This window comes from Thermobia domestica, chromosome 7 (assembly GCF_964235325.1).
Source record: "Thermobia domestica chromosome 7, izTheDome1.hap1.1, whole genome shotgun sequence".
NCBI lineage: Eukaryota > Metazoa > Arthropoda > Insecta > Zygentoma > Lepismatidae > Thermobia > Thermobia domestica.
The window spans coordinates 151,529,979-151,547,086 of record NC_137460.1 but is presented as its reverse complement, the minus strand read 5'-3'; the positions used below and the strand labels follow the sequence as shown (position 1 = coordinate 151,547,086).

The window sequence follows — 17,108 nt, the reverse complement described above, 5'->3', positions numbered from 1 at the left end:
AAAAGCCTTTTTCTGAACTATTTCCAGGTATGTTCGCAGAGAAGAAAATGGGCCCCTCAGTTCGGTCCTCCATATCCCACATCACGCAGTTACCTCTGATGCACCGACTTCTTACAGGAGTTAAGTCCACGGTGGATTGCTATCCGGATAATAAAGATGCTTCTATTTTTTTTACGCCGCCGTTGGTAAAAGAAGAAGCTTCATCATTAAAAAGAACAGTGTTCGGGAACACGTGATCCTCATTGCACTAGTCCAAAGCTCAATTTGCACATTGTATCCCCTTTCTGAGTCATCCTCGGTTAAAAACTTTAGTATTTGTAGTTTGAAGTACCAGTTGTCCGTATGTAACACCAAGTGTATGGACCTCTGATACTCCCGAAATGGATTCCAAACGCCGGGTATTGCGTTTGGAGCTCTTGACGAAAAATGCAACGATTTCCGGTGCTGTTTAATCAGCTGAGACAACTTTGGCACTGCGCTCGCCACTTAGAAGAACAATTTCGTCCCATTCTTGAAGGGCAGATTTCATCACCTGAACGACAGAACAACAACCCATAAAATGAAACAGCACTTCATGTGCTGCATGTCCCTTTCTATACGAAACTTTGTAGCGAGATCCAGGATGGTGGCTTTCGAGATGGCAGCTGTGATGCAAACTACTGCTATCTGATGTATCCCTGCCTCCCACGTATCATCGCCCTCCGCCAAGTTCTTACAAATTAAAGGATATTGCTGGACTTTTAACATCCTGTACATGTAGCTAACCATTTATCTCCGAGACAGGCCATAAACCAGTTTGGGATATTTGCCCAAGGGGAATTCCATGTTTGACGATACTGTACAATTAGACTAGACATTAACTAATGTTGGTGATTTCACACTAGAATTTCTGATTGAGTTTAATTTTGACAATCTGGATATGAGAATCAAACTATAAACCACTCCTTCACAGTACAAGAGCATTAATTGTACTTGCCCAATATGGTAGTCTAATATAATTTACATAAAAATAACATTCTATCAAAATAATACTTGGTGTTGACATTATACCGTTTTGCAAGTTGTGATTCTACAATAAACGCAATTTTATTTGTTGTGAATTTTGTAAATACTATGTCGTAACACAAGAGGCAGCAAGCGTGTTTGCGAATGAAATTAGAACGTGGGAAATTTGCAGCAAACAGCTAACATTGCTATTTTAACTTCGCGGAAAGCAGACGGGAGAGAGGAGAAAGAGAAGTTATCTTTGCACGCGGGAGAAGTTGCAATGCAAACCACTTTAACGTAGAGAAAAAAACCCTTGCGGCAACGAAAGAAGCGACCACTTACAATGCAAATCTCAAGAGTGGTTTCTTCGCCTTCTGTTGATAAGGCACGACTACGAGCAACGAAGAATGGGTTGTGCACTTCAACAGCTGCGTCAGAATGTCTCAGACTGTTCTCTGAGTATATGGGTTCTACCTACATATTGACAGAGACTTCTAAATCGATGATACAGTGATGCTAATGGTATATTGTCCTGGTATTCCTACATCAGTTCAATTTTCCTCCTGAATGAACATCTAACAGAAAATGGAGAACTTTTGATGTTATCAAAATAATATAACATAACACAAAATGTTAAAACAAAATTTGACTTTTCTTTTTAAAGCCATGTGGATGGAGTGAATGATATATTAATCACATTGCTCAGTATTTAAAGAACATTACAAACAGTTTTACTTCAATTATATTAGTCATTTTAAGAATATCCCTTGTTGTTGGTTCAGAGGGTATACACATAACTTTCATGTGCTTGTGTGTGCTTGGTAGAAGGAAAAAGAGGAAGGGGAACACTATAGTGATGTATGGAGCTAGATAATAAGACGACGTTAGTAGAGACAGAGACATGTTAATATGGTACATGTAATCTTAAAAATCTAGTGTTTATAATACTTGTAACTGTATTTAACTCCTTACTTATATTTTTAACGATTCTTCATTTTGTCTATTTTATTTTTAGTTTTGTTTCTTTATCCTTTGGTTTTTTGTTTACTTTCGAGCGACAGTAGAAGAGAAGAAAGTATGGTAATAGTTGAAAAATAATCAAACTCGAGATTTCAACGGATGTGCATGATTCACTGCTTCTTCATGCCATAAAGTTATTTTTGGATGTCTGTTCGTTTGTCTCGATTTATGTAAACGTCCCTAGAGCCCATTCCGTTTAGCGTATATGGACCAAATTTTCAAGTTTTCGTAAGATTCTCGAGGAAGGGTTTTCGAATTTCCTTCCTGCCTCAAAATAAGTGTAGTTTACTGGATAGTAAATATCGAAAATTATATTTTGGTGAGAAGGTTCAAACAATTTTGTTTATATTTTGTAAACCAATATTTAGTTACGTGCACTATAATACAGTGTAAGTTATTTTCTGGAAGAAGTCTTCAAGGTGCAAATTACTTTTGGTTTTAAGTTCTTTTCAGACGATTTTCTCAAAAACGACATAGGCGATTTTCTGTATATTTAAGTTGCGAATGTTTCATTAACAATCCTACAATATGGAAAGTAATCTCTTCTTTTTAAAAAATTCCATAATTTATAATTAATAGATTGTAGGTGAGTATTTGGGTCAATTTTCTCAAATACTGCTCAGTCAATTTTGTTCATATTTCGTAGATATTTTATTAATAGCGCAATAGTAGATGAAGACCTGAAGTAAATTTCGATCTAAATGCCATTTTCTAAAGTTTCGAGTTATAACCGGAATGATGATCTATGGGCCAAGCCAGTTTAAGTATATATTCGAATCTAAGCGCCAAACCTATGCGTAGTATGTGTATTTGCACGGCACAAATTCTCGAGGAAAAACATCATTATCTCAAAACTGTTCAAATTGCACTTAGTTAATCTTAATTTACTTCAGGTCTTCAGATTATTTTTCATGAAAATTCCACAAAGGCAAGTTTGCTATCCGAAAAAGTCTTATATAATTTTTTAATATTTCATAAATTATTTTTTCCACAATAAGTGCAATATAATATGGTTTAAGAAATAGAAACGTGGCCCGTACTTTTTATCGATATTTCGCTTGAACTTAACCATTCTTTTATATGCCATCGTTCTTACCTCTGGCTCATGTCATGACGTGAGTAAATACATAACTTCGTTACTTACATTACCCCCCCCCCCCCATACTGAAATTTAGATAGTTCTTGGGGAACAAGCAGGCTAGAACTTTCCAAAATACGGTGCATTGTGTTCAGTTCTGCCCGAACCCAGTAGCGTATGCAGGAAGGGTCATTCAGAGGAGACGCTTCGTCTTTGGGACGATGAACGTAGTCTCGAAGTAAGGAGTTTTACATCAAAATAGAATAAAGTTGCCCTATTTTTATAGAAGTAGTTATAATATAAATTTTCAACACATAATATAATTAATAATATACAAAATTTGTCCGTAGATTTTGTGTGTTATCCTATAATAATTGTGATGTGATACTAAATAGCGAGCCTTTGGGGGAGGGTTGTCTCTACAACCCTTCCCCTGGATCCGTCACTACCCGAACGCCAATAGTAGCTATATTCTTCCTCACACTAAGATTAGTCCAGTTGAAATTTCATTGCGGTATCTTAATTACTATTCGAACTGCTAGCAAAGTGCAGAGTAAGGTAGCGAGTGGGATACAGTGTAGTTAGTGTTTTATTTATTCCTGTCATGGAGGGAGGGTGGAAGAGTAAGTAATAATAATAATAATTCTGGAATTTTATTTTCAGTAGATATTTTCGTATGCTCCTAAATAAGAAATGAGAAAGTAGATAAATATATTTCATAAAATTGATTGAAATAATATTAAACATAACTTTCTTACAAGGCTGTCTATATTCTTTATTATAAATTAACGAGAAATGTTACAGTTTCGGAAGTATATCACTTCCTTCTTCAGACTACTACTCCAACTCTGTAACATTTCTCGTTAATTTATAATAAAGAATATAGACAGCCTTGTAAGAAAATTATGTTTAATTTGTGTTTAAGATGGACACAAGGCCTTTTTATAAAAAATATCTATGAAATAATATGTATTTATGGTTGAAATATAACTGTTAATTCTATTTAGGTAGTTCGACTCAGTTATGGAAAAATACTGGGTGGCCCAAAAGTAGGTATACACCCCTGCATTGATCAAGTATAAAATTCTAGTTTATGGGTTTATTTGCTTCGGCTCTTCCGAGCTTAAGATGTAAGTAAACACACATTAAAAACAAATAATAAAGAAACTAAGTCTACCTGACGGATAACAATAAGAAATGATATAAAATGCATGAGCTGATCAGTACGGTACTGTATACCTACTTCTGGGCCACCCTGTATAATGGTATATTGAAAACAAATCTTTCCGTATCTTCAATATCTCATAATATCTCTACGGAAATTAAGATATTTTATTTATTTACTTTTACTGTGTTATTTGTTTCCGTTTATTGACCCTTTGTTTTTTAACAGTTCTGGTTTGTTTATGTAGAGTTTTTCGTGTTTCCGTGAATAACTATGAAAAGTGGATCTATAGCTTAATATGGGAATCAAACGAAGTGTACTATCATTATATTAGAAAGTGACTGAGATAACATCTATAAAATGGTAGTAAACAAATTAATAACTGTTTCCAGACATTTTCTTACTAGGTTAGTGATATGGGCAGACAATTTATGATATCGTGATTGTCAGGCACTCAAATTTTTGCATTATACGAAAAGTCTGATAACAGAAGTTAGTTCATTTAATCTGTTATTGAATTGCTCACACACATACTTACACAGAGTTGTGTGGATAGTAGTGAAGCTGTAACTCTTTTCTTTACTTTCATTACTTGGAATTTGTCGTCTTTGGAATGTAGTTGATTTCAGCGTGGAAGTACGCATAAGACCGAACCATATACATTAGCCGAGAATGGAATTTGAATCTTCCGTACTAAAGCCGAGAGTGCAAACAACTAAGCCAATTGAAGTTCTTGAGGTTAGGACATAGTTTGTCGTAGCAAGACGGACTTTCTATATGAAGAGAGATGGGGCACTGAAGCGGATCAAGTATTGGAAAAGTTTCGAACTCTAGAGGTCGATCTTGATTGGAACAGGAAATCGACAAACGTTTCCCGTATGTTGAAAAGAAAGAAAAAAAAGTCTTCACGGAAACGAAAATTGTGTTTTTCTGATACTTGTACCGTCAAGGGCCCACTTTAATCTGTCTCTCTGCTTTCCAATATAAGACTTGGTTGAGAACATCTTTGGAGTGATTTATTCATGTATTTGTTTACTGAGTAAGGTTAAGGCAACGTAGTGTATAATACGACAGAAGAGATGTTTAATAATAATATTCAACGAGCGTTGCTTGGTTTTATTGTTGTGATTTTTCTTGAAGTCATTACTAGATGACTCAAATACAAACATCTTTATTTGCAACGATCAGTTGCTGTGATATGAGTGTTATACGATTTGTTTTATTGAAATACCACACTTATATCAAAAACTCTCTGGAAAATAACACAGTAATATAAAGTAATTATTCAAAATACACATTTAGGGGGGCGCAGTGGCTCAGTGATAGAGCGTCCACCTCCGGTGTTTGGGGTCCCTGGTTCTATCCCAGCTCGCGCCGTGTGGACTTTGTGGTGGACAAATATCGTGCTCGTGGGTTTTCTCGGGGTTCTTCCGTTTCCTCCCACTCTCTTCATTTCACCATTTCATTAATTTATCATCATCACTGTCTCCTTTAGCCTAACCGGCATAACCGTGGGACGTAAAACTTAGATTTCATTTTTTCAAAATGCACCTTTAAATTCTTAAGTCGTTGTATGGGATGAATTGATATGATATATACTTTCAATTACATAATTAGTATTGTTTCGCCCTTTCGTATCGTTTTCTTTCAACTGAACTCGTCCGATCTGGATGAAACTTTGTATATAGATAGACATTGACCTACTATGTAAGTGTGTAAAATTTAGGGCTCCTCAGTTATGGGCCATCAAATTTGGGGTTACATTTTTGGAAACAACAATCAATCATTCCAACTCATCTCATCTGGATCAAACTTGATATGGTGATAGAACTTCTCTTGGTATACAAGCAGGTGCGCCGGAACGAGAGGGGGCAAGGGGGAAGCTGCCCCCTAAAACTTTTAGAGGGAGCAATATACTCGTTTTGCCCCCTCACTTTCAGACTGTAAAAACATCACACAACAGTGATTATATGAACTAAATTTTGCTTTCTATGCTAATGTGAAAAAATTCTCTATTCCAGATTCTTCTTTCTCTTGGAGACATGGGACCGGGCCTTTTTTCTCACCCCATGTTAGACAGAATGATTTAGGAAAAAGAATTAAAAATTTTCTTTATTTCCATTGGTCTACATTTTCAAAACAGTGTAAATTCTTTAAAAATTGTCGTTTAAGTAATCTTAAGTCTGCAATGTGAAACGAGTAGTTGAGCGAGATTTTAAAGTTTAAAAATATAACAGTTTAAATAAGTAATAGGAAATTTAAATATATTTTCTATAAAGTGAAATTAATGTTCTTACAAACAATATGCAGAGTGTAGTAAGTTTTATAGTGAGGATTAAAAATGTATGAGGTAGGATTAATAATTCAGAGCACATGAAAAATGCGAAGTCCATTGTCGTTCCGTTCGTTTAAGATATGAGTACAGAAACAGAACACATATTTCAGCTCTACTTTCCGACCAAGTTCGTAAACAACAAGAATAAGGAAGACAGTCGCTGCTTGTAATAATTAGTAGTCTTAGATACTTAGCTCACAGTGGTCAAGCAATCAGTGGACATTGCTTGATGTCGCTCCTGGATGAAAGAAAAATGGATGTGCCTGTTCTCAGGCAATGGATTAATCGACAGGATTACTGGCTTAGTGCTGATTGAAATAATGAAATCTTGAAGATTATGGCACATGCAATACAGACAGACTTGGTAGCAGAAGTTAGAGAGTCTCAATTTTATGCAGTCATAGCCGACTCACGACTGATATTTCAAAGAAAGATCAGTTGTCTCTGTGTGTACTGTGTTGACTCTGACTCATCAAACTCAAAAAAAAAAAAAAAAAAAAAAAAATATTTATGGGAGTGATTGCCCCACATGGCACAAAATCGGAAACATTAGAATTCGCGATCAAACCTATTTTAACGAGACAACCTGAATGCAGAAAATATCCGCGGCCAGTGTTAAGATGGTGCAGCTAATATGTCAGGACGAGTGAATGGTATGCAGAAGATAATTTTGACTCAACATCCGAAAGTTGTATGCATTCATTGCAGTAATCCGCTCTTATGAGCAACACTAAAAATATTCCACATTATTGCTTACATTTCTCATAGCTTTCGCTTTGCAGTCTAATCAGGCAATGATTTCAAAACGAGCTAAACGAGCGTGCCATTTATCAAACTCGACTCGACTCGAAACTCGACCTCAAAACAATGACTCGGCTCGGAACTCGACTCGAGAAAATTACCTTTGACTCGACTTGAAACTCGACTCGTGCCCATCCCTAATGAAAACAGAAAACACTACCTTATCAATGACATTGCCCTGAACTTTGACATACATACTTCAGCTTTAGAGTACAACATATTACAAGGAAAATATTTTTGTTTAGCTCTTTCTGTAACAGGGACAATAGTTGTTGAGAACTTCTCGTATATGGTATAATTGGCATTTTGCTAGATGATTCCTATACTTACAATATGAGGGTCTAGTTTTAAATTACCTATTCACTCTAGAAAATAACTTTTAATTTTCGTTTGTTTTGTGCTATTTCATTTATGTTTTAACATGGAAAGTATACTGATATTGTTATTATGAACTTGTAACCACTATAAATAGATTTATTCATAATTACTTTAAAATTCACGTGTATATATTTTTTCTTCTAGTGAGGATGTTCGGGAGCAGGGATTCACGGTCGTTATAGACATGCGGGGTTCCACGTGGAGTACAGTTAAGCCCATCCTGAAAGTCCTGCAGGAACACTTTCCCGGGAGTGTGCATATTGCCTATATAATCAAACCAGACAACTTTTGGCAGAAGCAGCGGACCTCTCTAGGCAGTCATAAGTACAAGTTTGAAGTAAGTTCTGTTTGCTTTTCTTTCACTTTTCATATATAGTATCATAGTAAAATGACCATTATTTAGTGAATTACACTTTAGGGAAATATATTGCTGTTTACTGTTTTTTTTTTTACAGTCCCATAATTATGCCATTTAGCCTAAAGGAGACGGATAATTAATAAAGGTGAATGATTTTGAAAGAATTGCTGGAATGTAAATGTGAAAATAGATGGCAGAGTCCCTACAAAACTCACGAGATTGATGTTCACCACAAACCGATATGGTCTGGGAAGTTCTTCCCCCCCTATATTTATTTTATACTGCACGGGACACACATGAATCAGCATATGTCAATATACAAATAACAGTTTCTTGTAAATCGACTAATACATAAAAAAACATAATTGTGAATTATAACATGCACCTCATTCATATACTTTACCGTTTTACATTGCAAAATTATTGCTAATGTCAATATATGATTATTTCAATTGCATGCCACATTGCTGTTATGTGAACTATATGTAAGTTACATGATATCTCATATAGCCCCGCTGCTGAAATGGACGTTAAACTTAAGTTACACGATAATTTTATCCCGTTTACTTGCCATAGAAACTATGGAAATTAAATTAAATTACATTTCTGCAATTTAAAAAAAACGAGAGAGTCGTCATTCGGGTTTGCTCGATGTAAGTTTAGAATTGTTTTCTACTATAATAAGTTGATTTCGCAATTGGCTATTGTACGCGATTGAAAATACGATTTTATTTATTTATTTTGTTTAATCAGTTAAGTAACATACAAGGGGGTATCAAAAAGTTCGCGAAATCGCCTAGAAGAAATCCACTCTGGGGAAATCTGAAACCATGATGATATTAGTCCTTTTCTACGTAGTCACCGTGCCTAGCGACACATTTTTGCGAGTGTCTCTTTACTTTCAATAAGCCCGTTGTATAAAAGTCTGCAGTTGGGTTTGAAGCCACACTTCAACCTCAGAAATGACGTCATTTGTACTGTCAAAATGGCGTTCTTTGAGTGGACGCTTTATTTCAAAGAAGAGAAAGAAATCACTTGGTGCTAAGCCCGTAAGTATGTGGTTGGAGTAATATAGGGTGTTTGAAAAAGAACTCCCTAGTTTTAAGTATAAATTTAATTGGGAAATGAATGAAAACTTACATCAATGAGTACATATCATGAAAGATAGTTCCTTCAAGTTTTGTTTAATGTAGGTAGACTTCAACGTGGGTTCCATTTGTGGCCCTACACACGTCGAGACGATATTCCACTTCTCGCCACGTATTCACCAACATTTCAGGTGTAACTGTCTCAACCACCGCGACGATTCTTTCCCGTAAATGATTGATGTCTCTGATTTTTTTCACTGTATACAACATTTTTTATGTGGCCCTAAAAGAAAAAAAAAGTCCAGTGGGGTTAAATAGAAAGTCAGCAGCATACTCATACCTTTCGATTTTATCAGTAGGTTTAATTTCATGTAATAGTTGCAATTTGTAGGCGCGCAACTTAAGTCTTTTACGGACAACATCATACATAGTACCTTTAGGTACTCCTAATTGTAGACTACGTCTGGCCAATGACTTCGGGCTTCAAACACAAGAAACAGGGATCTGTTCAACATCTTCAGAAGTTCTCGGTCTAACTGGTGATTTTACTTTTAAAACACTACCGGTTTCCTTGAAAGACTTTAGCCAATGACGGATAGTTTTTCTGTAGGTGGTTCACCACCATACTGACGTCTAAAATTACGTTGCACTGTTATAACTGACTTAGTTTTCAGAAGCCAAATAACACGCTACGCTTTCTGTTGCGGAGTACTCATTGTTGCTGAGTTGCTCTGAACTGCACGCCTCCCTGGACTGAACTGAGGAAACATATTAAAGAATCAGCACTGGTGCCTTTTCAAGGTCAAGCAGACCTGCCAACTGCAGGGGAGCCAAACTTGGAGAGTCGATGAATCCAGCAGCACAAACTAGAATAGTGAATGTCACTTTGTACATATTCTAGGACACATTAAAACTTGGGAGTTCTTTTTCAAACACACTGTATTTCATATCCTAATTCCACTGCCTCCATCATGGATGCGTGGGCGGATTGAACTTCCAACAGGAGAACCCCTTTTTATATAATTAATCTAGGACGTTTCTTCTTCAGTTCCTCTCGTAACTTAGTCAGGAGAAGGGAGTAATAGATGCTAGTAATAATGTACCCCTGTGGTAGGTAATTTAATTGGTCGTGACGAGCCCTTCACGGTCCCAGAAAACGGAAAGCATCACTTTCGCGGCAGTTATCTGAACTCGTGCCTTTTTAGGGGTGAGGGAGGAGGAGTTTCAGTTGTTTGCTCATTTCCTTTGTTTCTGGATCATAAAGATAAACCCAAATCCCATCCGTTGTCACTAGTCTACCGAAAAAGTCCTCTTCATCCACCTCACAGCGAGGCAACATTTCTTTTGCAGTGTCTTCGCGATTTCTCTTCTGGAGTTGTGGCACCTACCGTGCTGACACTTTCTGAAGATGCAACTGGTTGTGAATGATACTCCAGGCAGACCCATAACTCGTACCTATTGCACACACAACACTTCAATAGTTTTCCTCCTGTCTTCCATTATAATCTTCCCAAATTTCCCCTTCAAGGCGGCGTTATTAGTGGCATTCCAGATCTAAAGGCGTCCACGGTGGTCATGTGTCCAGTTTGGAATTGCCGTTTTCACTTGGATACCATTTCATAGGATGGACTTTCATCCTCATAGATTTCTTTAATCTCTTCGTCATCCTCATAGACTTCTTTAATCTTTTCGTGGACCTGCTTTGCTGATTTGCCCCTGAAGATGGACGAACTTAATGCTGCTCCGTGCCTCAAGCTTGTCAATCATCGCACCTTCAGTGATTTACCTGAAAAAGAAAGGAAGAAAGAAAGAAAGAGTTCCTCTAACGAGTCCAGAATTTGCATGGTTAATATACAAGGACTTAACTGAAAATGCTTGTCCTAGGGGTCCGTAGTTCGTCACCTTTTAGGTGATTGTACGAACTTTTTGATATACTCTCGTTCTCTTATAGTGTTTAAGCATGTAGACAACTTACAAGAAAAACTATGATTTTGTTGTAAAATGTTTTATTTGGTGCGAATGATTATTTTTGGCTTCTTATTCGGTATTTAAAAAATTCTCTAATAAGATAAAAATGTTATAGAAGTTCCAATAATTTTTCCTTGCGTACAATGAATTTGAAATTTTTATCACATGTACTTTCATCCCGCTAAGTAAACTATTTGAATGTTAATTTAATCAGGAAATCTGCTCAGTTGCAAGATACTAAACTTGCGTCACAACTAGACCTGAGGAGTTACAGCTTTACTTTCCACATACCTATTTCCAGGTTTTAAAATATAATTAGCAGTCATATGACTTTTGTTTTATCATGATGATCTTCACAATTGCTTCAGAAGAAATTCTTCAAATCTTGTATCAAGAAATCAAAGCTTCTAAAAATACTCCTGGATCAGGTGTTGCCTATAGCCAGTTTCTAGGTAAAAGACATCAAGGCACATTACATAGAATAAGATCCAAATATTACTGTGTTTCGGCAATGAGAATAAAATATTCAATCCCGTATAGATTGTAAGGGTAGTCTCGAGACCAGAGTAATTAGTCCACATCATGATAGTCACAATATTTCAAACGGATCAGATATAAGATGCTTTCTGAATACATTTAGTCAACAATTTGACGAAGGGTCGTATCTCAAAATCTCACTTTTTCAAATATAAAGAAAGAAATATAATTCTGCAGAGGAGGAAAAAGTTAAGTATGCTATAATTGATCATATATTCCACATCACAATTATCTAGAATAAGTAAAGTAACGAGTTATTACATATTCAACTGCTTTCCTGTCTACGTAATTATTAGTTCTTTCTTTATGTCTGAAAAAAGTGAGATTTTGAGATACGACCCTTCGTCAAATTGTTGATGATTTGTGCGTCAATATTGAGTAAAAATGTATCTAAATGAAAAGAAATTAATAACTTGGTACCACTTAAACTGGGACATACTTTGTTCATTGATCGAATGGAGTAAAGAAAGAAAACCAATCATTGTCTTGGTTCAGAATAATTATCTGATCACGAAAATTAGGTAACACTACACTTACTTTTCAATAGTCCGTATGTGTTTTCTATTATGTGAGTTCACTCATATATTATTAGGTTACTAGAAAATTCATAAAGGAACGAATACTCTGCATTCGAGACTTTAAAGTTTTCCCCTTACTTAGATTCAGGGCCTCTTTCTGTTTCCACAATATATAGATTTGTTTAACATACGCTTATTTACATTGAGTTACTGTATACATGACAATCTACAGAACAATACTTTTTTTAAAAGCTGTTTCCACTAAAGACAGACGTGTTTCACTGCATTACCAGGAATTTAATTTCTCGTTTTTTTAAATTCTCGGGGTACTTTAATTTTTTTTCCCTTTTTTGTTTTTGATTGACTCCCTATAAAATTTTAACAAATTATTAAACATTTCTATGAAAAATGTAACCGATAGTAAACGTCGGCAATAAATAATATAATCTGGAAAAATGAAGCTGCCCGAGTTGCGCTGAGCGTACGATTTCGTGTCTTTCAATTCCTTAGTCTGTAGGCAACCCACTTTGCACTGATGTTGTGCAGAGAAGTCTAAGAAGTGCAGAGAAGTCATTGTTACAAGTTGGAAACAGTCTCTATTTCTAATATTTAAACATTTGAAGAGTTCGGGCTAAGAGTAGTCAAGGGTTTTAACACCCCATTGAGCACACACACACACACACACACTTATAAAATATAAAATATAAAATCAACATCATCGTCATAGATATTTTGCCATTATTGGAAGGCCACTTGCCGCATCTGAGAATTTTTCATGCTCCACTGTTTTCCGCTCTCTTCGTCTTCGCGTACGATTATTTTTGTTTTGATACCTTCCATCAATTGTAGGCTCCTTCGTCCGCTCTCTCTCTTTCCTACCACCATATCCATTAGCATGTCCCTCATGATACAGTTCCTTCTCAGCAAATGTCCCAACCAGTTTCTCTTCCTCTTTTCCATAGCGTCTAAAATTATCCCCCCAATGTCTAACACCTTCTCATTCGGTTTCCACTCGACTCAGCTAATACTCTCAATTCTTCTCCACACTCACATTTCGAAAACTTCCGGTAGTTTTAATCACTTTTGCGTAATGCCCGTGCCCATACAGTACAATATTCCATACGAAATATTTTTACCCTTGCTTTCATTTCTCGTTCGCACTACTAATAATACTATTGAGTACCGAAAACTAGTCACCTATTCTGTTTTCTCCCCGTTTACTTCTATATTTGATGTCGACCGCTTATTCCAGTTACCATGGCTTTTGTCTTTCTAGCATTTATTTCCATCCCATATTCTTCAGAACTTTTCCCAAGTTTATATGTAAGACAAAAATGACGCGTCCTGAAAGGATGTAAGATAGAATACTCGATAAAATACTCGATACTTGACCCCTCGATAAAATTCTGCGTACGCCACTATTAACAAGGGAAGAGAGGGAGATTATATATCGAAGTGGAAGATGGCTTATACACTAATCGAAAGAACTAATGACGCCTATTACGAAACTGTAATAAAAATGTTCCAAATGCATATACTGTGCGAGTTATATGAGTATACAGGGTGTCCAGAAAATCCGTTTCCACCCCTAGAATCGCAAACGGTGACACAGAAGCCAAAACAGGAAAACATGTTTTTGATCATTTTAAAAGTACAACATATCAAAGCAAAAAGTGTTGTCCCAGGGGCACTCGCAGGATCGCAGGCGGTGTCCAACTCAAAAATTGCAAAAGTATAATGATTGGAAATTTAAAAAAAATATGTGTTTCAGGGTACCAGAATATTGAAAAAAAAGTAATTTTTAACTACTGCCACCTGCATTCTCAGGATAAATAATAGAACGAAATTGATTTTTGTAAGTAAAGAAAGTAGAATGGAATGTAAGATCAGATCTTTAAGCTACATCAATCATTTCTCTGTTAAAGTAAGTATATTTTATTAAGATAATGAACAAATGTTTGTCGAGTTTCAAGGTTTAAGAGAGAAGATATCCTGACTGAGGATCCGTCGTAGTTGCGCCCTTAAGTCTAAGACATGTACTAATTTTCCAGAAGCCTTATATGTAGATAACCTGAAGCTCTGTATTGGTTCCCATATTTTAAAAAAAGTTTCTCCGGTAATCTCCGTAAAACCTTCCTTAATTTATGGATCGTGACATATGAAAATGATGTCATTATAGACGCATTCCAAAGATTGGCATATACTCTCAGTATTGGCATAAACCTGGGGTGATTAGGTAAAGTCAGACCTTGTTAAGTTATTTTCAATTTAAAAAAAAATCAATATATTACGACATAATTTGAAAATATATTTTACTATTATTACAATTAAACTTGACAAATATATATTCTAGGGTATGCAGTAATTTTAGAAATAGCTTTTGTACTGTTACCTGCAACTGAGGTCCCGATAGGGATGCCTAAGTGTAAAAAGACACTTTTTTGGAGGGGGGAGATCGCTGATTTTTTTCTAATTTCTCCTGAATTTTTGGTTACGTAATATACGTATATGGTATCATTCAAAATATTGCTTCATTATAAAGACAATGATCTATGTATGTATCATAAGCGTCACGAGCAGAATTTTCCTACGTGATTTCTAAATTTATTTTTCAAATTTGCATTGGAAATATGTGGTTAGGCTTTTAAAAATTGTCATATCTATTAACCATACTTTAATGAAACTTCGCACATATGTACCGTAAGAGACGTAGTAGTTTTCAAAATACATTTCGTGTATATACGTGAACGTGATGCCTCAGTGGCCATTCAAATTTTAAAGACAAATGTTTTCTCAGGAAAATTCCGGAATTTTTTTCGAATTTTTGCCGATTTTATAGATTATAACACGTGAATGTTGTCGTTCGAGAGCCTGATTTATTCTAAAGCCAATGATGCGCGGACAATGAATTTAAGATAGTGTACAAGCAGCAGCTTTGAAGCGGAAGTCCATAGTTTCCTTAAAAATTACATTTTAATAAAAAGTATGAATCAACCAATGTGTTTACGTTTTAAGGAAAATCGGAAGACCATATTTTCTACGCGCATGTGTATCTAAAGATTTGATGATATCCGTGACTATTTCAGAAATTATTGGACCATTTAGTTTAACCTTTTCCGATTTTAAAAAAGACTAAATCAAAGAAGGTTTTAGGAAGAACATTTTCAGTGCAAATTCTGTTATGTCGATATTTATGCATTCAAATTTATTGGTAATAATCTCTGTAATCACGAGATCGATTGTGATTAATCTTTCACATATTTGTTTATTAAGAAGTGAATGTGCGACCACCCTAACACGAATGTGAACGCAAGATGGCTTCAGAACTATTGTCGGAAACAGTATCTAAAAAGACTGTTGAAATATTTGGAGTTCTTAAATACAGTCTATAGTGATATACTTTGTGATGCGAGTGAATTTAACTAACGTCAAACAATCTTTTTCCACTTGTACAGAACTTAATTATCTATGTAGTTTTTTCAGTAATTTTTTGTTGCCGTAACTAGAAAATGTATATTATCTCCAACAGTATTCTTAATATATATTAAAGTGATTTAACTGCTTTGTTTGTATACCTAATAAGTTCTGCTTTGTTTAATAATCATATTAGTGTTTATTCAAAATATTTAGCGATAATTACAAAAGTATTTGTGCATAGTGTTTCGTAAACCAATTAATACAGCAGTATTTCTAGTAAAGAACATTATGTAACTGGAGAATAAGAAAAAGAAAGTTCGTAAACTTTTCTTTCAAAGGAAATAAAACTGAGAAAATAGAAAAAATAAGAACGAAAAGTGGTACGTGCCTTATTCCTGTCAGCAAAGAACAAAAAACACTTCGACCAACTTTCTTAAAAGTATCGACAAACTTTCTTTGCAAGTAAGTTACAACAAAAGTAGGAACGCTGAAAGAGGTAACCTTTACCACAGAAGAACTGAGTTTGTAGAAGTTTTTCTTTTCTCTTTTTCTGATCAGATAAGTTTGAAAGGAATTTCTGTTTCCTACAAATTTCACAACTCACTGCTCTATTTGTATCTAACGAACATCAAGATGTGTAAAATATATTTAAAATGTGAAAGATCTCTTTAGACTCAAAAGTGGAAAATACGGTTCCTATAGTTCTGGGAAAACAGGAGCCATATAGTATATGAGTATCGTGGAGGATTGTGATTGAAATGTGTGTTTCTACACGTATTGGCGTACGTAGAATTGCATTGGGGGAAGGAATCTATTGCAGTAATAAAACTCTTAATACGCTGTAGATTATTTTTGAGCTTCTAACCTATCAAGTAGAATATAATAATAATAAAAATAACTTTATTTCAAGTGCTATGAACAACTCATAGGCAAAAATACCAGCACTATGCGAAAACTGTTATATAATAATTTTAAACACATCAGAAAACTTATAATATAGAATGAATATTAAAGCAGGTTAAGACTCTTGTCAGAAGGTTAATATATTCAGATTATAAGGTTCAAATTGATTTACAAAACTCCATTTAAAAGAATGAGTCAACCTTACTTAAAATTGCATATCCGGCGTACAAAAAATCGTGGTGACATATTGTCATATTTCAACATAAAAGATTGGTTCATTTAATAAAAGGTTATAACATAAAGATACACTAAAGAGATATGTATATAAGAACAAAATAAGGATTGGCAGCTGGATCCCGTCTCATAAAGTTTAATAATAATAATAATAATAATAATAATAATAATAATAATAATAATAATAATAATAATAATAATTTGCCAGTGGAAACATCTGATAGATATGTTATCAGAGTTACACTTTTAAGAATTCTTTGAGACAACAACTCCTTACTGTCCCTGCAATAGCTCTCCAAATGATGAAGAATTTTTAGTGAA

The 17,108-nt window shown here is 35.1% G+C and overlaps 1 protein-coding gene across 6 annotated transcripts in view; it reads left to right on the top strand.

Moving 5' to 3' along the window:
- The window catches only part of trio (trio Rho guanine nucleotide exchange factor), a 1,041,517-nt gene that overhangs the window by 370,964 nt on the left and 653,445 nt on the right, over positions 1-17,108 (top strand). For all 6 annotated transcript variants that reach the window (XM_081765424.1, XM_081765422.1, XM_081765425.1 and 3 more), the window contains exon 4: positions 7,909-8,101. In XM_081765424.1, the coding sequence (XP_081621550.1) occupies positions 7,909-8,101 (193 nt within the window). The remainder of the gene's footprint in view (positions 1-7,908; positions 8,102-17,108) is intronic.